The sequence below is a fragment of the Takifugu flavidus genome, chromosome 6 (genome assembly GCF_003711565.1).
Source record: "Takifugu flavidus isolate HTHZ2018 chromosome 6, ASM371156v2, whole genome shotgun sequence".
NCBI classification, from domain to species: domain Eukaryota; kingdom Metazoa; phylum Chordata; class Actinopteri; order Tetraodontiformes; family Tetraodontidae; genus Takifugu; species Takifugu flavidus.
In genome coordinates, this window is record NC_079525.1 from 13,498,996 (window position 1) to 13,522,547 (window position 23,552).

The window sequence follows — 23,552 nt, forward strand, 5'->3', positions numbered from 1 at the left end:
GTGTGGGTGTGTGTGTTTGTGTGTTATGGTGTGACTGTCATCACACAGAAAAATAAGTATAGCTGAATCATTTCTAAATTCCTTTTCCCTCACCAAATTCTCTTTGCATAGAGAACAGAGGGGGAATTAGTGCATTTTACAGTTGAAGCATGGAATTACACAAGTGTGTGTGTGTGTGTGTGTGTGTGTGTGTTTGTATTCTTCTACTTATTCCATATTGAAGGCCAGTTTTCAGACATGAGGACCTTTTCACTGGTACTTTAAACTTCAGTGGTAATTTTGAGGGTTAATTCTTTGCTTCAAGCTTCAGGTTAAATTTAAGGTTGTTTTTTTTTGTGAAGTTCCATTTAAACATCAGAAATTTAAATTTGTCTTTGTGTGTTTGGAGGTTTGTACAAACGCCACAGAAAGATTGTTGGTTGCTTCCTCTCACCACCACGTTCAAACTGACGTTCAGACAACACATTTTTCAGTTTTTTACTGATAAAAGACTTAAATAAATGACTGAATCGTGCTTCAAGATTTAAAAAGTTTATTAGTCACAGGAAAAAAGATGTGTAACATTAAAACCCCACATTATCAAAAACAATCTATGTACCTTTTAGGATTTTGGAATCATGGAATATTGTATTCCGACATTTAGTTAACAATCGAGTTTATAGGACATAAATATTTAACAAAGCTGATGTTTCAGTGTTTTTACGGAGGGAGCTGACCTGATGTCAGAGGTCACCAGAAGACCACAGTGCAGCCATGTATCAGCCTTCGCGTGTGTCTATCCATCTTTCCCCCCAAGCCAGTAGAGTTTGTCATGGACGCTTTTACGAGCCTGTGATTCTCAGCCTCCTCACTTGATCATCATGCCGCCGTCCACGCCGCACCAGACAATCGCTTCTTTTTTCGGTTTGGCCGGCAGATGATCTCAGTGCGGCTGTATCTGATGGTGCCGAGAGCCGCTGCCCGGAGGTGCTGCCTTTCAGCGGCGTTGCCCCGTCATGGGACACGAAGCTGTTACACGGACATGGACGCGGGACACTGGGATCCGCTGTTCTCGCGCTTTTCTGCTCACTTGGATTTCACACTTTGGGGGTCACACTTTAACATGCTTGTTTCAGTCCTCACAGAGGGAACAGTCAGAGAAGAGGATCAGCAGTCAACTTTTTTAACCCTCATCTGCGGTCCCTCCCTCCTCGCTCCTGTCTCCTTTGCTGCTTTTCTAACGATGACTTCCTCTGGTTGCACATTTATTTATTTCTGATACAAAATGAGGCGTTTGAAGTCACGCGGACCCCTCGCTGTGACTTATGGGCATGCTCATGAAGCCAGGGTTGACGGAACCGCTGGAAACCAGCCATTGATACGTCGGTCGCGTCATTTCCTCTCACGTGTTGATTGACGAGGAAACTGTTAAGGTAATCTCTGACAGGCCGTGTTCGTGACGGGCATTTATTCTGATAATAACAGCGAATCGGGCCGGGTTATTTGCTTGAGCAGTAGCTGAGATGAAGCAATATTTCATCTCAGTTCAGTATTGTTCTCTTTTGAGCCATCAGGACATTCACGTGAACTATAAATCAGCCCTTAAAGACATCAGGCCCTCTCACTGAGATATTTCTAGGGTGTAAGCATAATCATTCAAAAGCTTTATTCTTGTTAGCCATGGCTTTAAAGCCCTTTCATTTACTTCCTCAACACTGACGCTTTCCTCAGGCTAAGCAGCTGATGTATTGACAAGAAGCCGCCAACATTTTATGATGTTGAAACCACGAGACACGGCGTGGCGAACGGGATGGAGACCTCATGACTGCCGACAGGCAGGGAGGCACAGACTCCCACGTCAGCTCTCTCTGTGGGACGCTTTTGTCTGATGAGAGGTCACGCACCACACCCAATTCGAGTCATGTGCTCTTCATTGCATGTCCAGCAACGCATGACAGCGAGGATGAGTTTCGGGTCACATCTGTGCGTTTGAGCCAGAGACGGGGAATACAGTGACATTTGTTCTCGTCTTCTATTTAAAAATACACGTTTCCCCGTTGGTGTCTTTCTCCGGCCTGCGTTAGTGTGCAGAGCCAAAGGAAGAGCAGAGCTGTGTCCCAGCGAGTGGGTGCGTTTGGTCTGGGTCAAGGCTCTTTAGTGCTTCAAGACCCCAACTCGGCTCTGGGGGACTCTTATTCCAAACCCACGCACTCTTCTAATAAACCCTGGACCACATCAACATTCCTGGACTAATGTAGATGCACAATGTTGTTACTCATGAACACATTTTATGGCAACTTTTACATGCGCACAGGCGGGGAAAACACATATCAACACAATTCAGCTGTAAATATAAGCATCATCCTTAACATATATAAATTATATACCTAGTTATGTCTGAGATTCCTCTTCTTTATCCAAACTGTTCACTAAAAGCTGAACTTCAAGCACATGACAAACTGATATTAGCACATCCGCATCATACTTTACAGTAACTGTAAATGTTATTTTACAGACACTTACAGTTGTTGGTTTTAGCGGGAGAAAGATGCGTCAAGATAGTCGGAATGTTAGTTGAATTCTTGGGGCGATGTGGCGTCAATAGCTGCTCAGCAATCAAAAGCAAGACTGTATTTTATAGACATATAAAGTGAAAAAGTACTGGTCCGAGAACATAGGCATGTGGAACTCCAGAACATTTGTTATTCGCACAAACTGGGAAATGTGCTTATAACAGAAAGTATAGAGAAATATAGCAAAATAAAGGCATGAGAGCATTAATCTAAACATCATATATCATAGTATAACCAGTGTGACAACATATTACACTTATATTAGTACACTTGAATACCGTCATGTCCCATCACGTTTCAGGCTTCTCAGCCTTCTACGCCAACCAGTGAGCAGCACCCCAAGACGTGCGTGTTGCGCAAGAGGAGGCATTGAAAGCGCGCCCTTTGGTTAAACGGTGGGCACCGTTCGCTCGGCACTTTCTCCACCATTTCTCCCCTTCCCCCATCTTTTTCATTTGTCATCAAGACACCAGAATGAAGCTGCTCCGTGCACGCTGCTGCCGAAAATGAGAAATGAAAGCAAAACGACAAATTTGCCTCCTTGTTCCGGAAAATTTGAAAGTAAACTACTGTATATGTCAAGTCTATTTTAGGTACCATCCATCCCCAAAAAAACCATCCATCCCCTAAAAAAAAAAGAAGCAATACGTTCACTTCCAGTCACTCAAACAAACATGTTACATAATCTTCAAGCTTCTAAATAGGAAGTGCTTTTGGCTGTAACTATTGTTGTTTCTACTGGGGCATTGTGTGAGGGGCTCTTATGGGCAACAAGTTGTTGAGGGACTTGTGAATACATGGTTGGCTGACATTTACTTGTGTGACCATTCCCTCATTGGAACTCTGCCTTTCTGTAAAAAAACAGTAGAATTCATTGTTCTTAGTAAACACTCCAGGTTCACAGACACATTTCCCTTTTCTCCAACTATTAAAACCTTAATCTAAAATGAAAATGGGATTATTTTCTTGTTTACGGGTGGAGCTAGAGCCAACGATTGGTTACCAGCGAACCGTATCACCCCTGATCGACATTACTTGGTCTCCATCAGGAAGCAGGAGTCCAACCAGGGAGAGACACACCTAGGCAAGGCTAGCCCGACTCTAAGGGGTTGTAACTGGACCCAACTGCAGCACAAAAACAGCAGTGGTGAAGGGCAGGCGGGTAAGGCAATGGACGCGACGTGCTGAGGCCGGCAGCTCGCGCGAAGCGAAGAGCGCACTCACTCCAAGACGGGGTCAAATGTCAGGAGAGGACCAAGCCGCCACAGGCAGACTAGAATCAGGAAAGGCAAAACTGGCAGTCAGGGACAGGAAGCTGCTGCCGCATGTTTGCCTGGACAGGGACGAGAAGAGGTCAAAAGAAAGCTGAGTCCAAAGCAATAAATCCATAGCATAGCAGCATATAGGCAGACTGTTCCTAACTGTTCTGCATCGATCTCCGGGCCTCTGCTGAACTATTGTCCTGTGATTTAGCTGCTTCTTCACACACTGTCGAAGAACAGTGCGTCCCGCGTGCACGTCATCGGTTAAGCTGGGAATTGCGAGTGTGCTCACTTACGCTTTACACGTTTAGATCGAAGGATCCACCCAGCTGATCCGGCGGCACAACCATCTCGACCTGACTGGAACAGAAGAGGGCTCCAATGAGATGGCATGTTCTATTAGAAGTAGGCGTGTGTGTGTGTGTGTGTGTGTGTGTGTGTGTGGTGTGTGTGTGTGTGTGTGTGTGTGTGTGTGTGTAGTGGTTTATCACACAGGACTCTATCTGTACATGTAACTGCAAGCCTGCATGCTGTATGTGTTTCACACTATCTGTGAGTGTGTGTCTATGCTAGCGTGTTATAAGGAGCACGGGTTATAATTCACTTCAGCCGAGGCCCCTGGCAGGGAAAGCTGTGGGTCTGGCAGGTCTCAGCAGGGCTTTAAAGAACTTCTGCAGCTCAGCAAGACTCCGCTGGTGGCTACAGGCCCGTCTCCATATCAGGCCTAAGAACTGCTCAGCAGAACCCCTGACAGGGAGGCGTCCTCTGCAAAAACTGGACAGTGTCATCACGTCATATTATTAGCAGCCGTGTTAGCGTCACATTAGCACCGGCAGCTATCAACGCTGATTCGCAGACGATTTGTCCGTTTTCAAAGGTCGGAACGGGGCCGCGGATGTGCCAAACCTACGTTAGAGATCAAGCATCCGCAGTTACTGCCTGGATCTTAAATTGCATTCTATCGGTGGCTGCGTAATGGTTTGCGCAGCCGCGTATCAAATTTCCATAAAGTATGTGCAAAGTATGCGGCGGACCGGGCTGGTTAATTTATAAAGTCAAGGCTTGGAGGACAAAGTTTTGCTCTTTAGCCAGTAAAATTGTGCTTTATTGGGCCTTTAAATTCTGATATGTTCAGCCTTGTTATGGCGATAAGAAGCGTTCCAGCTTTGGCGCGCGTTGCATCCTGCATATTTCACACAGCCAGTGAAAAGAAACACCAAATTCTAACTGGGAATCGGAGCGATTCTCCAACCAAATCCTGCTGTTGAGGCCTTCTCTCTCCTTTCACGTCTCCCCCTTTCAAATTAAATGCATAAATCCCTGAAAGACATGCCCAAAAGTGTGCTATACGGATTATAAAGCGTGATGTAACACAGTAATATATGGTGCAAATAATTGCAGAGCACAATGTAATGACTGAATAATCAGTCACGGATAAAGGGAGACATATTTAACAGACGTGAAAGGAGCAAAAGAGGAGCCATAGCAGAGTTAGATTTCCCTGTTCTCTATTATTTTCATCACATAAACTATTTTGTGCTGCTGTGTTTAAGTAGTGCTGAAGCTGACACTGATTAACCCTCATTTCCCCTCAAAAATCATATTTTGCAGTTCATTTCCTTTTGTATTTATCCGTATTTAATTTCTTCCAAACTATTGCAGCAAGACTTTTGTTTTAAAAATGATTACATCTTATGAAAATGCTGCGACAGCTGGCTACATGACAACCGGTCCGGTTTCGGAAAGATTTTCAAAGCTCGGTTTTATCGATGTTGTCGATCGTGCAATGTGATCCCGCGACACCACTACACACGCGTAGGTCACCGATGACGGAGGGGTGGAAGTTGTAGTAGAGTGCAAGATGGAGTGAGATTGAGGCTTGGGCTTTGACCCAGATTTTAAATATGGTCTCTGACAACCTGATCTGGCTGCACTGCCGTGCGCTCTTCCTATATTTCCACCTCTGTAGGTACCTGATGAGTCAGTGCGACCAGGTTCCCTCCACAAACCAACATCCAAGCAGTTTATTCTTTGCACCTTCAGCTACAAAACTTCCATCGCTGCTGTACAACACACACACGCACCTAAAGTCTGCACAACAAAAGATGGAGGCCGAGAGAACCGTGGGTGAAATCTCTGGCAGCGGATGTGCGCATCCATCTCTTAAATGTCCATTTAATCCAAGCAGGAGCGAAAGCCAGTGGAATTTTCAGACTTTGCTTTGATAACTAGTGTAATTAACAATTCACAATGAAATCAGATATAAGAGGAATCCGCTGAGAATTTCAGTGTTTTTTTGTTTTTGTTAGTGATTTAAAGCCTGACTTGGGTTTAAAAAGCAAAGTTGCTTTAGCCTGGTTCATCTTTACCTGGGCGATAACATTCTGTGTACTTGCTTCCAAATGCCCATTGGAAAAGAGGTGATATTTAGCAGCATTATCAGGACCTGAGCAGAGCAACAGAGAGCCGAGGAGCGGAGGGAGCGGCGGGTGGAGAAGCGCTCTGCACCACTCCGCTCTGGCTCCATGTTCTTTGGTGACCTCGCTGCTGTAAATCTAAAAGTAGATCATTTTTTCCCTTGTTTCTTCTCGCCGGCACTTACAGACGGTTCTGACAAAAGGAGATTATAATACTTTCTATAGTCCTATTAAAAAGCTTTTGGCCACTCAGAGACAGATATTTATCTGCCCGACAAGTACAGAAGGCAAATCCCCATTTTCAGATGCAGATGCTTTGACTTTATCGTGAAATATTATGTTTAAATAATACATAAATGACCTTGTGTGCATCCCTTTTAGTTGACTGATGTTTAGCTTACTATACACACATGCATTGCTTTAAAAAAAACAGATTCTAAAGCTTCATCTTTAACAGGAGACAGTCAGAAAGAGTCAACTTTCCAGAAAATGTGTCCGTTGAATCCACTGGCGCCTCGCACGCGTCCATCCAAGAACCAGACTGACCTGCTGCAGTTCTGCTGGGCTGACAAGAGTGGATCCTCATGGAGTTACTCTGACACTAAAGGTATTCTTATCTGTAGCAGCATCACAGCTTCCTGCCAAAGTCTAACCTAATAGAACCTTTCAGCCTTTAGATTCACCGCTGACATGCAAATCTGTTATTTGCTTAGGTAATTGCCTGCGACATTACGTAACATACGGTCCTCCGTGTCTCAGGTGGGGGGGTGGCGCTGGGATTTGCATCCGAGCATGATCATACGTCGTCTTTGCTGAGTTCCATTGAGTAGGACATAATTATCTGAGGCAGCATTGTGAAAAAAAAGAGTCATCTTCCCCCCCCCCCTAAAAAAGAGACTATTATGTGAGTCTTAGCTGTGTGTCTCCCCTTTCCTCCCCTCCCATCCCACTGATTGAAACTGGTTAAACCTGTGTTAATTATTCCTGTGGGAATATTTATCGAGCTATTGTACAATGGGGTGTTTGTTCAAGCTTTGATATTTAAAATAATGACGTTTATTCGCTTCTTTAATAGCTTCTTAAACACAGACTCTGCTAGCTTTGCTCTGCACTGGAGTCAGTGAATGGGAGGGGCAGATAAGCTGAACTCAGCCTCTGAACTGCCTAACCTCTGCCCCCTCCTATCCCGCAGCTCAGGAATGGCGATGACACATGACATGAGAATAAATTGATTAATGAAACTAAACTCTGCTGGACGTACTGCAACTCTGTTCTTATTACCTTCGTTTTAGTCACGCTTGCGATCATGTTGATAAAGCCAGAGCGCACGGAGCCTCTGAAACACATGCACATACTCAGAGGAGAGATGCAGGTAGCCAGACTCAGAAGCCGCGAGCATTAGCGCAACTTGCAGGGTTGTGGTTCTATTTAAAGGGATGGGCATGCTGCAGATAGAGCTGGCCAATATTTACTGGTGAGCTTAAGTGCTGCTGGGAGTTGGTTATTGTTTGAACTGAGCCTGGATTTCAGGTTGCTTATGGTAGCTTTATATTTAAAATACACACAAGAAGGGTGCTGAAGGAATGTTTGCTGCTCTTGCAAGTAATCAAACAGTACGTCATGCATGTGATTGATTGGATGGATTCAATCTGCTCAGGATAGCCCAGGTGACGGGACCAAAACATCCAAAAAGGCAGTCCAACGAGAGTCTGACTATAGTCTCCATAGTATGGTTGATAGGAAGGGACTGGGGTACCAACATAAAACACTTTATTCCGATCCACAACAGCTGCACAGGTTAGAGTGAGAAACAAAAACGCAGTCGCTGATATTTCAGAATCCCGTCAGGCTCACATATGCTCTGCAGATCGATAAAGGCCTAAAAAGCACCGAGGGTTTAAAAGCGGATGCACGCTGTCTCTCTTATGAAAGCCAGCCATGGAGGGATCACACGAGCCCCGTGATTGATGATCATGCCAACACGGTGACCAAAGACATTTATGCTTCCCAAGTGCGTTGAATAACCGCCATTGACGACTTTAATGGAAGCGGAAAACCTTTTTCTTTTTTTGTAATAGAAGAAGGGGGAAGATGGGTTTTCCCTTTTGTAATGTCCTCGTAGCCAAGCTTGGCACAGAGGTCTTCTGGACAGGAGCACGCTGGCTTGAGCCAGACAATGGAACTTCAAGTGCTCCGCAGTGAGAAGACAGGGAGGATCACAGCCAGCATGCGGATCTGTCATGTCCCCGATTAGCAGAAAATGTGTATTCCCTTTTCCTAACTGCATGGGTTGCAGTGAAAAGAAAACGTCTTGCCTCTGATGCTGTTTTCACATTTTCAGTTCCAACAAGCGCAATGCTGAAAGTGGCCAAGTGCGTGCTCTCTCTCCGCTCGCAAAACTGTGGCGAGGACGTGGAGTCGACGAGCCAACCAGCCGACTTTCCATTATCGCTCCTGGAGAGGCTGCGCACACCGCCCCAGGTAAGGGCTGGTGAAGTTTTTGGCAGAGGAGCAAACGTCTTTGGCAAATGATCTTTCTACCCAAACAAACCTCTTTTCTTTGCCCTCGCTAGCGCACATTTTCCTTGAATCGGGCATCCGCCAGCGGCTCCACGGAGCTCGTTGTTGCGCAACAGCACCGGGGTCCACACGAGCACTGAAGTCCGGTCAACCACGAACGAAGTCTGCCAGCAAACGACTGGAAAGCGACCTTCCCCCGGCTGAGGCCGGCGAGAGAGACGAGACGAGGGGCGGCTTTTCAGCGTGCTCAGAGCGGCGTTCTATGACTGACGCATCGGCGGAAACTTGAAAGGAAAGTCACAACACAGGAGGGGTCACGTCGACGGCGTGCGCCTCTGCGTACGTGCGTGTCGCCACATTCCTGACCTCTGAAGATCACCTTTTGATATACTCTGGGGGAAACGGCCACACGCCTCCCACACCTATAGCTGAAGCCTGAGTCATCCCTCGTTTGTTTCTGACCTTTCAGTCGGCCCGTAGAGCGCAGCACAGCCTCGTAATGTTAGCTTTTACTATTGCACGCTGCAGTAAGAGCGCTCCAGAAGGATCAACTGGAATTTGTGTCCCTCTGAGGTTTATTTATTAACGCAGGAATCCATCCAATAGTTCCAACTGCAGCAGAACTGGGCCGTACAAGCGCAAACCAAGACAACGGCTGGTTTCAGAGGTTTTCTAGAGTTTCACTTAATTCGGGTTGCGCTATTTGTCTTTGAGGCCTTAGCAAGCAAAGAGCTCTTTGACACTCGGTCAGAGGTCCCGAAGCATCTGCAGCCCATCTGATCACAGAAAAACAACCGACTCCTCCGACTCAGAATCGCACGGTTCCATCACACACTGACGAACCTCAGAAATTATGACAATCCACAGATTTATTTACGGACAGCAAACGCATATTTATGAAAGGAGGTGCCAAACCAGCAGGGATGTTCTGCGTGCGGGTTACAGAGACCACGAGGAATGCACGTTCATCGCGACGTCTGACCGTCTATATGATGTTTGTGGAGATGGCTGACAGAGGACAGACACGCGCAGAGGACGGCAGCGAAGGCAGCAGCCCATTAATCTGGCCTAAGGGATTATGACGAGGGAGAAAGGCCATCGCAGATACGCGGTGGTTGATTACCATCCTTTGTTTATTCTAGTCATACCAAAGACCGGGCGCGCCGCCTGATTGGCTGAAAACAGGTCAGCGGGGTTCATTCTCATTTTTGAACGGCGCGCAGAGGGAATATGCAGAGGGACGGTCCTGCTCCACTCTTTTTGTTGCTTTTGTCAACTATGTTTGCTCTGGACTCGAGGGGACCCACACTCTAATGGCAACCTAGGATGCAGAGAGATCTGAAACTGCAAAGGGGGGGCTAAACGGCGTTTATGGGTGTGCCATTTAAACCTGTTGAGTCATGCCATCGTGGCGCGGTCGTCGCCTTTCAGGGCCATCGATGAAGAGTAGCCGTGGTGTGTTCCTGTCCTCTGTCTTGTCTTTGGAACACACCTCATATCTGCCCATTTTTCACTATTAGGGTGGATTTATGTGGCCTCAATGGTTGCAAGGCAAAAAAAAACACCTCTGTGTTTGGTGTAAACACACTTGATTTCAGGTCTCCTTTCGGAGATGTCACGGGGATGATTAACGATTAAATATTTTTAAACGGTTGCCTAATTCAAAGCAAGATCAGGCGGACCTGTAACGACTTGCCCCCAGTTAAAACACGACGGGGGGAAAAGCAGAAACTCAGACGAAACAAAGTCCAATGTTGACACCAAAGCTGACCCTCCCACCGCCAGATACAGGTGTTTCTGGACAGTCTGGTACCTGCCTGTTCGCAAAAACACACAGTTTAGACACAGATTAATGACCCTGAAACTCATTCGGCTGAAAGCAAACTGGGCTGCGGCGGCTGAACAGGCCTCCACCGATCTCTATTCTTCTTCTTCTTTTTTTTTTTTGCCTGAATGTGTTACGGTGGGTGTTGGATAGGTGGGAGCAGGGGTGAGCGCGCTGTCAGCCTTGTGATGCCTGTATGAGATTCCACACGCTGCGATGAGTAATTTCGCCAGTCCTCCTCCATCGCCATGTGCTCCGTGGCCCTGAGTCATTGTGCACACTTTCCCTGACTCCCCTGGTCTGGCTGTCTCTCTCTCGCTGTACGAGCATGAAGAAGACTCTTCCTTCTTTTGGTAACGTCGATCCCAAGGGAAACGGAACGGCCTCCTTCCGATGACTCACTCTCCAGCGGAGAGCTTTGCTCCTCGCTACCCTCTCTACAGCCACAGCAGCCCACCTAACCACGCCCAGGACCGGATCCAAGTTCTCCACCGCCTGTCTCTCTTTTCTGGTTCTCTATTGGTCAATACTCGATCACCATGTCCTCTCATTTAGCCGCCGCTGGACTCCGCACGCTCCCTTTTGGTCTACCTTTGCCGCTTACCTTCCGCTCCGCCTGCCTTTCTGGTTTTTTTTTGCTGCGTGTCCCTTGGCACTCTGCAAAGTCAAAAAATACAGAAGGACGCAGTTGTGACTCTCCTGTCTGCATTTTAAAGCGCAAAGACCGGGGCGGGAAGATAATGACGCTGTTATTCACGAGTCTCTCCGAGGGGCAGCATTAGTACCGTCCGTAAAAATGATTATTTCCCCCCTCCTTTTTTTTTTGTGTGCGGATCAGAAAAGAACGTTGTCGAACACAGATTACGGTCGTCACTCCTGGGGAGACGGCATGTGTGCGGCAGTTGCCTGTTGCACTTCCTGAGCTGGAAACCTTAAATGCAAGCCATGCCTGCACCATTGTACATGACCACGACCACACTGAGGATGTGAAAGGATAAAGAATTTGTTTAAGAGGAGATTTGTTGACAATTGCAAGAGCAATAAGGATTTTTAGGGGCATTATGACTGGGTTAATAAAACACAGCTGCCCCTAAAAGTCCCTCACTTTTCTTGCTGCCTTTTCTTTCTCCCTCCCTAAACTTTCAGTGTTTCATTCCAAACATTTGAGATCAAACTACTACATATTTCTGGCTCCCTGAGTGAGCACCCAGCATCTGGAGAAGCGTCTTCTGAACAACAGCAACAACCTAAAGTGGCGAAACGCCTTTAGCCCGACCTTTAAACGGCGCCGAGGTCACACGTGCGAGCCTGCTTCGCACCATTAAAGAATCGAGTTCACAATGGCAGGGTTTTCAAGGTTGAATTCAGAGCAGAATGTCCAAGAAAGGAGCCCTCCGCGTGTTTGTTAGACATTCAGCTTGAACAACAAAAGGTAAACACAAGCTGAGGTCATTTGACTCGTATATGTTTCATATATGATGCCCACAGTGATGTGCAGTGAGAGACACGGCCAATTTAAACCCAGGAGTAAGACTGGGGGCGGGATAACGACTATTTAACAAGCGAATGTGTTGCCTTGAGACAGTCGCGGCGAGAAAATTAAACGATGTAAGCATAGCTGTGCGGTCGGTGGCGCGAGGAGTCCGAGCGGGCCACTTAAACAACGCAGAATGCCACTGAGAGAGGCCTGGCAGCCAGCAGCAGCCAGCGCTGTTTAATATCACAACTTTAATCAGCACGCTTGGTGACTATCCCAGAGCTCCCCGTAGCCACGCTGCTTATTCAAACCAGGCTCATTCCACTGAACCTCCCTTACTAGGCCCTCCGCTCGCTGGCTCGGACTCTCCTGCAGCATATAAGGAGAGCTTTTTAGCTGGAGTGGATTTACCCACACTGCGAGATTTGTCACTGCTCTTTAGCGGGCCTACGTTGGCGGCAACTATTACAGCTGAGTGCATCTCAGGCTCGGTGTGTTCGCTATATTTGAGCTTGGGTTTTTATTTAACACACTAAGAGAAACTCCTTCAAGCAACGACAACAAAAAACAAAAATAGTTTTAGGAAGTGGCATAATCAGAAAGAATTTAGCTGTCAGGTTTTAATTTAGAAATTGAGACAAAAAAAAGCAGATTTATGCGTTAAAAAAAAATTAAATTAAAATTTACAGGCAGATTAAAGAGATACTGACTGAGATGTTAATTCAGCACCCAATTCATGCCATCATTAAATTTTACTTGCGTTTTTATTTGCCGAGGGGGTTTTATATTTTAAAAAAATCCCAAGCTTCAGCAAATGTCCTATCTATGTGTCACTTGCGGTGGGGGGATGTCCGCCGTGTCTCTATTAATTACGTAAAGCATCTAGTGTCAGGACGCTAAATTCATTAGCGAGGCATGTACAGCATGCTAGGGTCAGGACAGATTTAGAAACCCACCTCTAAAACAACTCCAATCTCCTGAGATCTCTAACCTGTAAGATCACATTGGAATTTGGATTTCTTCTCAAGCTTCAGCTCTAAGTTTTACTCATCTTAATTCAAGGAGGTTCAGGTTGGCTTTCGGAACAGTTTGTTTCGAGCAAAGCTTAAAAATGAGGGGGGGACGTGGCGCCAGGTGGGGAATGTAGGCCGTATGGTTATAGTAATTAATTAAATGGCGAGTTGCTCATCATTGTGTGCATCAGATAGAAAGGGCCTCTGCACGCGACAGGGGAGTCTCTCCTTCACAAGGCTTTAAAGCTCAGGTTTATGCTAACCAGACAATAATGAGCCAATGACCTCCACCATCTGGAGGATACATTCTCCATTTTAATACAACTTTGAAACACCTGCAGCTGTATCACCTTCATATCATGGTAAATCCCGCCTTTAAAAATCACAGCCGAAATAAATGGCGCGTTTACGGACCTTAGGAGAACCTTTATGCCGCATGAGTCTATAACTATTTTTGCTGCGCGATTTTCTTCTCCTCTCACTTCCCATCTGCTCTCAATCGCTTTCCTTTCCAGCATTCATACGTAGCAGAAGTGCACTTTCTACAACTTGGAGGTTACGTGAGCCAGAGACTGGGACTTTGTAGGCCAGTTGAACAAACTGAGGACTCACCTTGCCCGCAAAGACCCAGCTTCTGACACACACACATCATCCTTGTCAATCATCATCACCAAACAGCAGCAGTATCATCATCATCATCCTCATCCTCATCATCATGCCCAAATCAGGAGCTTAGGAAGACACTCCAAAGGTAAATGCGAGCTAATGGAGGACAGCTGAGGGTTTGGACTGTGCCCACCCTGATACATACCCGCTCATCTGCTGGTTGCCTGGAGAAGTAGGCGATGCTCCCTGGTTATTGTTACCTAGAGCCGGACAGGTGTCAGCATCCCGCAGCATATGGAGACTTTGTCTGCCTGGCTGGGGCAGATCGCGTCAGCCTGCGAAGTTTAACTTCACCGTCCATCCGCCAGCACCAGCGCCACCCCAGTAATATCTGATCACTTGATGCTGCGTGCATCCCAAATTTACCAAGATTATTCTTTTGGAGAAGGGGGAGATATTTTTTCTTTTTTCTTGGAAGACGTCGCACAGTCCCCCTCTCTCCCCCCCAGCCTATCTTCCCCTCTTCTGTCCACGGAGGGAAAAACATGCAGACGCAACAGTGTCGAGGTTTGTGCCAGTCTCCCCCTCCCACCTTGGTAAAATGTTTCTGCATTTCCTACCCAGACATTCCCGGTGCGCGCCAGCCGGTCCCCCAATATCCATTGTTGAGAGGGACACACGGAGAGAGAGAGAGAGAGGATCCTGGTGCTGCCGCCGCTGCCGCCGCTTCTGCTGCCATGCTGCAGCCTCAAAATTATGGGCAGGGTATTCCCAAGCTTGAAGGAGCAAATATATGGTGTGGCGCCCTCGTGTTGGGCCCTCCCCAAAAAGGACCGGTGCTGAGTGGTAACCTGGTTATTTTCAGCGCGTCACTCACTCGTCTCCAATTATAGGTTTCCGTCAGGGGACGCAGCGGCCCCGGACCTTATTTCCTATTATTCAAGAAAGCACTTAAGAAGACCAGAAATCCCTACGTGGAGAACTGTGCAAGCATGTGTGTTTGCCTCTAACTGCACACATTGTCCTGCGTCGCGTTCGCTCGTCCGTCCGCACGCCGCCGCGCCGCGTCCAGCCGCGTCTCCGTCGGCGCGTCTGCGTCTCTCTCAAGGTGTTCCCCGTTTTTTATCGATGCTGGTCAGGAGGCAGCACGCATCCCAGGTTCATCACACCTCTCATGTTACGTCCCTGACCAGCGGCGTGTTGGTGCGCGCGCGACCCCTGGCGGCGAAGGCGCGCAATGACGCGTTGCTTGCGCGCACGTGTCCAACACAACCTTTATTGTTTCCTTTAGCGCGTGTCACCACGTGAAGCGGCGTAATCTCGGGGTGTGTTCAGGCCCTGACGGTCGGAAGGATTTCATTTCTTTTCAGACTTTAATGATCAATTCTTACGTGTTTTATGACGCAGCCTTTTTTAAATTCTCTTTGTCTTGGGTGAAATTCTGCTTTTTAGTGGGACGTTGCATCATTTTCGAGCACAAAACACATTAAATCAAGTGTTGCTTAAAATTACTAGTTGCTTCGGAGGAAAATTGAATTTAAAAATAGTTTAGGCTGTTTATGCAAAGTCACGAAGCTTTCCGTTAATTCTGGGTAACAGTGATGTTATCTCTGTTCAGTCTCACATTATCACTCGTTTTTGGTATTTTATTTCATCCTTTATCATACATGAGCAGTTTTTGACTAAACTGGGCACAGTAACCGACAACGTTCGATGTGTTTTTAATTATTTTTGCTTGCTTCGCGCAGGATATTATCCAAATCTTTTACCGTTTCTTTCCCTCCAGATCAACCTGGGGAATTTTTCTGTAAACTCTAAATCAGTACGATTGATCAGCCCGTTTTTATATATTCTAGAATTAATTAATTTACTTTAATTGAAATCGAATTTGGTTTTTCTTCTTCTGTTAACACTTCTTCCTTTTCCTTTTAATAATCAGTTAATTTCACCCCTCAAATGTGAATATTTTCCCCTTTTTCTGTCTGCCCTAATGTTTATTCTATGCCAAAATTAAATAATCGAGCTGACACTAAATAATTAATTGTTCTTAGAATCTTTTATATATGTATATAGTTTATATCATGTTTAATGAAAGTGACAGCTTTATCAACATTGGATTTCTTACAAATAAACAAATGGAACACAGCTCAACAGAACTGTACAACAATATAACAAAACCCCTATAGTATCAAACACAGTAGCAACCATACATTAATATAACAATATAACAGAACCCATATAGTATCAAACACAGTAGCATACATACATTAATTTATACATAATACCCCTTTATTTTAAGGGGCGTGACCGGAAGCGCTGCACTGTATTGGGTCTCCATCGAGATCGAACTCCGATGTCTGACTCGGTACCCGGCAGCAACGGCCCGGCTCGTCTCCCATAACACCGTCTCCAGCCGCTACCTAACCGGGTGGATGTTCGGCATCCTCGCTGTCGTTCCTCCAACGTCTGACGGCTGTCGGTGAGTTTCGAGGCTTTTAATGGAAACGTCTTCGCCTTTTTCAGCCGCGTCTCAACGGTTCGTTCCGCGTTAGTTCCTCATTCCGCAGTTTGAACTCGGCCCCTTTTTTCTGTGGCACAAATCGAAGTTTTCTTGACTTCCAAAGACCGGATCACGTGCAGGTGGTGTCGGTGTCTTTTTCGCCCGACGATGACGTCAGCACGAACAGACGCCGCTGTCAGTCAATGTGGGAAAAACCAGACAGATGGAGAAGTATATTGAGGTCAGGTGGAGCTAATATCTAAAGGTATTCATTTCACAAGTGTGCCATTTAGAATCAGACACCTGCCGCTCCTTCAGTATGATCCCTTTTTGGTTGAAATTAAAGTTAGTGAATGGTCTTTGGGGCCCAGGCTGTCCTCTCAGCACAATAATGTCTAATACTGACTTTAATAAATAATAGGACAAAGAGACAAATTTCTCTAGGTATATTTTTAATGTTTTGACAGTCTGTCAGATAAAAGGTGTGTCGATGTGATTCTGTTTGCCCATAGTGCTGCGGGGCAACGAAGCAGCATCTGCGGCCTGCGTGCAGCTGCGGGTGGAGCTCTCAATGGTCTCCCCCACTGTGAAAGCCTTGGTGGATGCCGTGTGGATGGTGTGGAGCATCGGGGCTTCCATTTATGACTACATCCACACCAACGCCATGGAGCAGCGGATCCACACCCTGGAGAAGGTCATCACCATACACCAGTGTGCCATCGGGCTGCTGTCAGCGGGCGTGTTGGCACTCTTCACCTACATCCTTGTGAAGAAACTCTAACAAGGTTAGAGAGGAAGGGGGGGGGATCCATTTAGTATTAATAAATGCATCGAGTAACTCCAGGAGTAAGATGAATTCAGCCCTATTTTTCCAATTTTCAGGGCTGAACACTCTGAGATCAATATTTATGTGGGTGGTGCAGCTGTAAAAGGCTGAGATAATGGGCCAGTATTTACGCAAACACAATTACAGGCGTGTTTATCCTAATTCTACAGATACTTGAGGAGAGTTCTGTGCCAGACGGAACCATCTAGATTTATTTTCTAAAGGGAACATCGAAGAGCTCAATCCATCGCAATTTGTGCCTTAAAGCACTTTATCAATTTCTCGTTAGGTTAAATACTGACGAAAGAAATATAGCAAAAATGATTCCAGATCAGATGCGTTCTCGTCAGCTTGCACGTAGCTTTCATGCTTGCCTTTTGTCAGGCTGGTGTCATTTTGCTATGTCAATATTTAAATGTGTTGGTTTATCTCGTAGCTGTTAACTACTGTAGCTGCTAATCTGTGTCAGCTGATTTCAAGTGCCCTTAAAAACTGTAAATATAAGTGTTTACGCAGTTTACCATTTGAAGTGTCTCTGTTACCACTGATGACCTGTTGGTTTTTTAAAAAAATACTATAACTTATTCTTGATCGTGTCTACAAACACTGGCTGTGAGTGTAAAATGAGTCCTTGAAGGATGTTTTTGTTAGAGACTCGAGCATGCTCAGAATAAAAGACTGTTTTAATGTCAGCACAACAGCAGCAAAGGTTGTCTTCTCAACAAAACGCCAATAAATGGAATTTAATTCAACTCCTTAAGGTGAACTCTTTTTCCATCATCTGTCGAGGGGGGGATGCAGCACAAACAGCTGTAGATACAAAATGGGCAGTCGGGGGAAGAAGAACCAACAGGAATTTTCCTGAGTTGCAGAAACTACAACACCGGCCTCTCATCTGAAGCCAGGATTCATCGGTGGAGCCACCATCTGCTCCAGGACCAACAGGAACGCCCGTGCTGCTCCCTCAGCTTGTAATCGTCAGGAAGGCGGATGAAACGCTCAATGTCCCGTCTGCAGCAGCGTGTACTTGGAGATGAACCTCTCCACGCTCTCCCCTTCCAGAAACTTAATGGCTCTCCAGTGGATCTTGCTGCAGTTCTCTGGCTGTCCGAGAGGTCCCAGCTCCTCCTGGATGTACTGCAGCCACAGATCTGCAGGGAAACAAAACTGCTTGTTTCAAACTAGTCAAGTGTGTGATGAACAAATAGGACGAACCGTCATTCTAAACCAAACAAGCCTGGAATTATTCATTTAGCAGCCCCCTTTTTTGAAAAGTGAAGTAACTAGAGTTGGGCAAAGAGCAGCGCCTTACCCTGATTCATTATTTAAACTGGGAATGAAGCGACATTTTCATTCTGTTTCATTTCTAAACCGGGTTAGTCCTACTGAGATCACGGGGACCGAGACGGTAGCAGCACGCTGACAGAAACCCGCCAGTGTGTAGCTCAGCTGCTGCATATTTGGGTAAAGGACTTTAAACTTTACCATCGTCGTACGTGCCAAACTCCTGCAGGGCTCTCTCGTAATAACCTCTCAGATTGTTCATTTTGGGAGTGTCCTGAAAGAGGAAACGAGGAGACAAGCAGCTGTTATTGCACGTCAAGATCGTCTACAGCAAGAGGAAACTAAAAAGGGTTCTTCACATGACCAAATACAGCTGAAGAAATACATACTTGTTTCTTCTCCACCTGAATCATCGTGGTGAAAAAGGCCTTGGACAAGGGACGGTTGTCTTGCAAGCTACAGAAGAAGCGATACGATTGGAAAAGCCTTGTGACAAGAGATGCTTCTGTTTCCCCACGAATTGGATTCATATTTCAATTAGTCCCACACAGAAGGCTTATTTTACCTTTTAAAGGTCTTTCTTGCTTTCTTGTAGCCTCCAGTGGAGTATGACCAATCAAGGTAGTGCTCTTTCATCTCCATGGAAACCGCCGGCACTGCAGACAGCAAGGCTCTCTAGGTTGAAAAAAAAAAAACATCAACGAGACGCTCTTCACTTTGGAGGACAAACCTTTTTCAGGGCTGGAGCACAGAAGCAGCTGGGCTCTATTCAGTTCATTTCCCCATTCTACTGTGTTGAAATCATCAGCATTATAGCCTAAAGAACTACTGTTTTGGCTGAGAAACACACAGATTGTGTTAAATTTATTGCTTAGAAGGAGCAGCCCTGCCCGTAGGCTGTCAGGGAAGAACAATATCGGCAGTGCTGACACATTCCAAAGCCCGATCTGGATTCAGATGGATTACCTTGAAGACGGTTTCAGTCTCGTCCGGCTGCTGCTTGGCCTCGCTCCATTGGACCTGCATCTGCCAGAGACGCAGACTCTCCTGTCCACATGGAAAAAAAGAGAATTAACTCTAAAAATGGAGCTGAGAACACATACTTGTGTATGATTTATTTATGAGCGGTAGGGGCAGACATTTGTAATCGTTTTCATCGACCTCCACGGCTGCCTTGTTCAAAAGGACGTGTGTATCAGAGTCTAATGGGGTCAAGGTGATGACCCACTTACACAGCAACGGGACTGAGACTGCAGCTGCTGCTGGTGTACGTGTGGCAGTAAATGCAAGCAGGCAAAACAAACAACTGTAGAGGCTTTATATCTTAGAGCTCTGTGCACCTTGGGATTGATGTGTGAGAGCGCGTCCTGGAATAGCTTGCTCATATCGACACTCTCCAGCTGCATTGACATCTGCAGGCAGAGGCTCCACGCCGCCAACGACTGGCTGTAACGTTCGGTGGCTGCTCTGGCCATGCTCGCTGCTCCCTCATGGTCTCCAGACTCCAGCAGGATCTGCACCTGTGAGTGGAAAAAAACCCAAAAAAAACAGTAGTTTATTCAACTATAACCAGAAATTCAGCTAAACATTCTTGGCCCAACCCTTGTAAGACCGACAGCCCTGACCATAAATTAAAAAATCTTCCAATTTACAAGGCCCAAAATTATATTGAGACTTGGGAACATTCTGAAACAGAATTCACACAGGGATGACTGCATGCTTTAGTAAAGTACATTGTTATTCTCAGGGTGATGTTGACCTTAGAGAGAAGCAAAACAACAATCTTTAAATATATTTACTCCAAAAACTCTGAATTTTCGCATTTAATGGCTTCTTTTTTTCCAGACTAGCTGTGAACATTGAATCAGAAAAAGCTAAATTGGTAACTTACACATGGTTTTCGCAATTCAAATGAAAGATTACTGAACACAAAGGTTACAGACGTAAGCCTTAATCTTACCCATATTTTATAATATTCCTCCTTTAATAGGGAGCAGTCGTGGGCACGCCGGAACACTCCCAGCAGCCTCGCTTGCCTCTGCAATACACACACACCAGACGTTCAGTCACGATGAACCCATAACACATCTTTAAAATACACTCATGTTTCTGTGCTAATGTTTCAAAAATACGTACAATGACTAATGATTAATGCATTCATTTCACAACAATTATTCTTGTACCTTCTCCTTTAGCTCCTGCACGTTAGTCTTTCTCTTCAGCCTCTCCAAGCAGAAGGCCAAGTAGCACGTCCACATGGGTTCTGAAACGCAAGGTCAACAACACAGGTCTGCATTAAAACCACCACTTCATTCAAATTCAAAAAGCTTTTGGTACAAATCCAGCAATGAGTCTGTGCTGAATCTGTTGCCCCCACCAGTATTGATGGTCTTGAGTCCTTCTTCGTAGACCTGGCAACAGCGCTCTTCTCGGCGGTTGATGTCTGACGCCCGGCCTTTGACCGTCTGTAGCTCCTCACCTGCGCCCGGAGCATCCAGCTCCCTCTTGGCCATGAAGTCCCACGTGAAGCTGTCTTCTGTGTAATTACCCTGCAAGCTGCCAAACAATGAAAGGGGAGCAAGAACATTACAGTTGTGGGATGCACAGGGAAGGTGAGCCAGTGAAAACTGGAAACTCGCTGCTTACTCTTGCAGAATGAGCTCCTGGAGATCTTGGGTGAAATCAAAGATGGCTGCAATGTACAGAAGTGAGATGACAAACTTGGCTTCTGTTGGACAGAGGAGGGGAGAAAAAGAGCCTTTGGTACTTCAGAACACATCAGTCATAAAAATAAATCGTAGCTTATTTCATGAAGCCAAGCCACAGATGAAATTCAAATGTCTCATTCAGTATTTGTAATTGCAAAAGCTCGGTGGAACTGTATATAAATGTTAACGTTTCTTACCTTTGATTTTCTCCGCTGCGTCTTTGTAAACGACCGCAGCCAGTTTAGCACTCAGGATCTCTGGAGAAAACTCGTAGTCCCCCTGAAACACACGAGTGCTCAGTCACAGACCGGAGACTGCTTCTCCACAACAGGCACAGTAAATGTTGAATTTCTGACACACTCACCAGGTCCATCTCAGCTTTCTCCAGCTCCATCTTCTGCTTCCGCAGTTTCTCGCAATGAAGCAGTTCCATACGGAAGTACTAACACAAAGTTGAAGGATTAACAACGGATATCTAATTAGTCTGACTTTCATTGGAGGAAATAGGCTCTTTGATTCTTTCAGAGAAATAAAAAATTCTACCTCCTGGTAAACTTTCTGGTTGTTTGGATGAAAGCGCAGAGCCCTCAGAAACAAATGTCTGGCACTTTCAGATGAATTTCTATCCTCCATTTCACTCTTGGCCGCTAGAATCCAAAGGGCTGAATAGAGGTTCATTCATTTTAGTTTAATCTGACCATACAGTGTGAGTTACAGTATGTTCAAAAGCAGTGTTGCACCTACCTGGCTTGTCAGGGTGTATCGCAAGCATCGAGGAGAACACTTTGCTTATTTGGCTTTTGGTGGCCTGGTGGGGGGAAGAGAATAATATTGTCAGCATGCTCAGACGGGGTATTTAATGTAAATTCTGAGATCAAACGTACCCATTTCTTACAGAAAGCAACATGGGACAGCCACAGCTGCACATCATCCTGTAGGAAAATTCACCCCTAATTAAGGTACCGATCTAATGAAATAGAATTAAACAATATAATTCCTACATCTGCAGTACCTTCCACTTATTTGTTGCTCTCCTGAAGACACTGTTTATTCTATGGATGATGGGGTGCTCAATCTCCTCTCTTTTGAACTGGTAATGTATGTGCTGTGAAAATAAAATGAAAAGCCAAATGCTGCGATCAAAGGATAATATAAGACTGTAACATGTCACGCTGGACATTCCAAGAGACTGTCAATGACTTCCTAAATTATAAGTAGGGGAAAAATTATTGGGGAGCAATACAATGTCATACTTACTGCCCTTCTCTTCTTGATGAGTTCTAAAATGTTGATTTCATACTGTAATAAGGCACAGGCTTTAAGATTAGCTTTTAAAAAAGATCACTTAGTGTTTGCTGATTGATACAGTTATGCTGATCCACCTGGACATAAGCAGTGAAGTCTTCTTTGTTTAGAATCAACCTGTGAAGCTTGTATTCCAGAGCTGTAACTCTCTTGATTATACATCTGTGGTGTGGGGAGAAAAAAAGAATACAAATCATAAAATGACCATTTCAGAAGCAACTGAAACATCCAGCATGTCTGAATTTTAAACTGACACGATGGTATAATAACATATACTGATATGTAGTAAAGAAAGGAAACAATGATTAACCAGATTAACCATTTTTTTTAAAAAACTTCTTACTTGACTTCTTTCCTCGTGAATAACCCAACTCTCTCCAGTTGCTCCAGTTCAGGGATTCTCTCTTCAATTCGCCGTTGGACGATCTCCGCCATCTTGCAATACGCAAATGCCAAGCGTTAAGATTCTAGAGTAATCTTACTAAAATTGAATGGATTTTCACAAATAATATGAAGCTGACGGACAGTTATAGCGTAGATGTTCTCCTTCACACATGTGCGGAAGGGATACGGAAGTTGTGGTTCGGCCGCCGATCCTGTTCCGGCTGCAAAAAGCTTCCGTGTGGGAAACAAGTTACCAGGGATTTGGTCCAGAGTGTGGCAGTGGGCAACATATTTAAACAGTTGCTCTGATTTTTATCAATTAGAAATATATGTTCGTATAATAAAATATTGCGATCACATAGTGCGGTTATAAAAGATAAAATAAAATTATCATATCATTTTTGAGGCCATAATTCAATTTCAGCTTCCCAATATTACCAGATAGCACCTAGTTTATCGCGATTATGTTAAGAAGCTAAATCAAGTGCGTGTTTTGGGTCAGATTTCGATTCGTAGCTTTTCTGTATAAGATTTAAATACTGTTTCGACACCATTACTTTCAATTAAGTACTGCTATTTTACGAGTGCTACTCTCCCCAGTGTATTTCATTCATCCAGCATGTATTTGGAAACAATTCCTCTGAATACTTAATAACGATGCATAACGATGTACTAAATTTACTGGTGCCTTTTATTACCAGGAAATAATATTTTGAAGGGTTGGAGACGGAGAATGCACCAAAATCCACCTTTCGCAGCCTGACGAGCGTGTCGACTTACAGCGTTTAGACGAAAACTCTAATAAACACAATTTCCCGCAAAATCGTGAAATTGTGTGTCACTTCCGGAGGGAAGCAGCCAATCACAGCGCCG

General features: G+C 45.3%; 1 protein-coding gene and 2 long non-coding RNA genes across 7 annotated transcripts; 1 reads left to right on the top strand and 2 right to left on the bottom strand.

Moving 5' to 3' along the window:
• Positions 1 to 515: 515 nt before the first annotated feature.
• On the bottom strand, positions 516 to 14,846 carry LOC130526747 (uncharacterized). Of its 4 annotated transcripts, XR_008950848.1 has the most exons (4): positions 13,878 to 14,846; positions 4,419 to 11,233; positions 4,111 to 4,174; positions 516 to 3,885 (listed from the first exon to the last, which is right to left on the bottom strand). It is a non-coding gene; the product is annotated as an uncharacterized LOC130526747 (long non-coding RNA). The 4 variants fall into 4 exon arrangements; XR_008950845.1 differs by having other exon boundaries at positions 4,111 to 11,233; XR_008950847.1 differs by having other exon boundaries at positions 4,111 to 4,588; positions 13,878 to 14,842.
• A 299-nt stretch (positions 14,847 to 15,145) lies between these two features.
• LOC130526748 (uncharacterized) lies at positions 15,146 to 17,750 on the top strand. Its single transcript, XR_008950849.1, has 2 exons — positions 15,146 to 16,151; positions 16,685 to 17,750. It is a non-coding gene; the product is annotated as an uncharacterized LOC130526748 (long non-coding RNA).
• On the bottom strand, positions 17,664 to 23,495 carry utp6 (UTP6 small subunit processome component). Of its 2 annotated transcripts, none has more exons than XM_057034610.1 (20): positions 23,378 to 23,495; positions 22,639 to 22,730; positions 22,373 to 22,457; positions 22,248 to 22,289; positions 22,003 to 22,095; positions 21,875 to 21,922; positions 21,735 to 21,798; positions 21,534 to 21,652; positions 21,355 to 21,432; positions 21,188 to 21,269; positions 20,929 to 21,010; positions 20,660 to 20,838; positions 20,466 to 20,545; positions 20,243 to 20,320; positions 19,623 to 19,802; positions 19,249 to 19,329; positions 18,848 to 18,957; positions 18,672 to 18,738; positions 18,484 to 18,556; positions 17,664 to 18,149 (listed from the first exon to the last, which is right to left on the bottom strand). In XM_057034610.1, the coding sequence occupies exons 2-20, from the start codon at positions 22,728 to 22,730 to the stop codon at positions 17,998 to 18,000; spliced, it is 1,785 nt and encodes a 594-aa protein (XP_056890590.1). In that variant the 5' UTR covers positions 23,378 to 23,495; the 3' UTR covers positions 17,664 to 17,997. The 2 variants fall into 2 exon arrangements, with proteins under 2 accessions (XP_056890590.1, XP_056890591.1); XM_057034611.1 differs by lacking the exon at positions 23,378 to 23,495 and adding an exon at positions 22,821 to 22,910.
• Positions 23,496 to 23,552: the final 57 nt, after the last annotated feature.

Bases quoted from the DNA above. Each gene is read 5' to 3' on its own strand.
- utp6 (XM_057034610.1), bottom strand. From the start codon at position 22,730: ATGGCGGAGATCGTCCAACGGCGAATTGAAGAGAGAATCCCTGAACTG. The intron at 21,653-21,734 runs GTAGGTGCAACA...ACCTCTATTCAG, and splicing joins GATACACCCTGACAAGCCAG to CCCTTTGGATTCTAGCGGCC. The intron at 19,803-20,242 runs GTAAGATTAAGG...TTCCACTCACAG, and splicing joins AGGAATATTATAAAATATGG to GTGCAGATCCTGCTGGAGTC.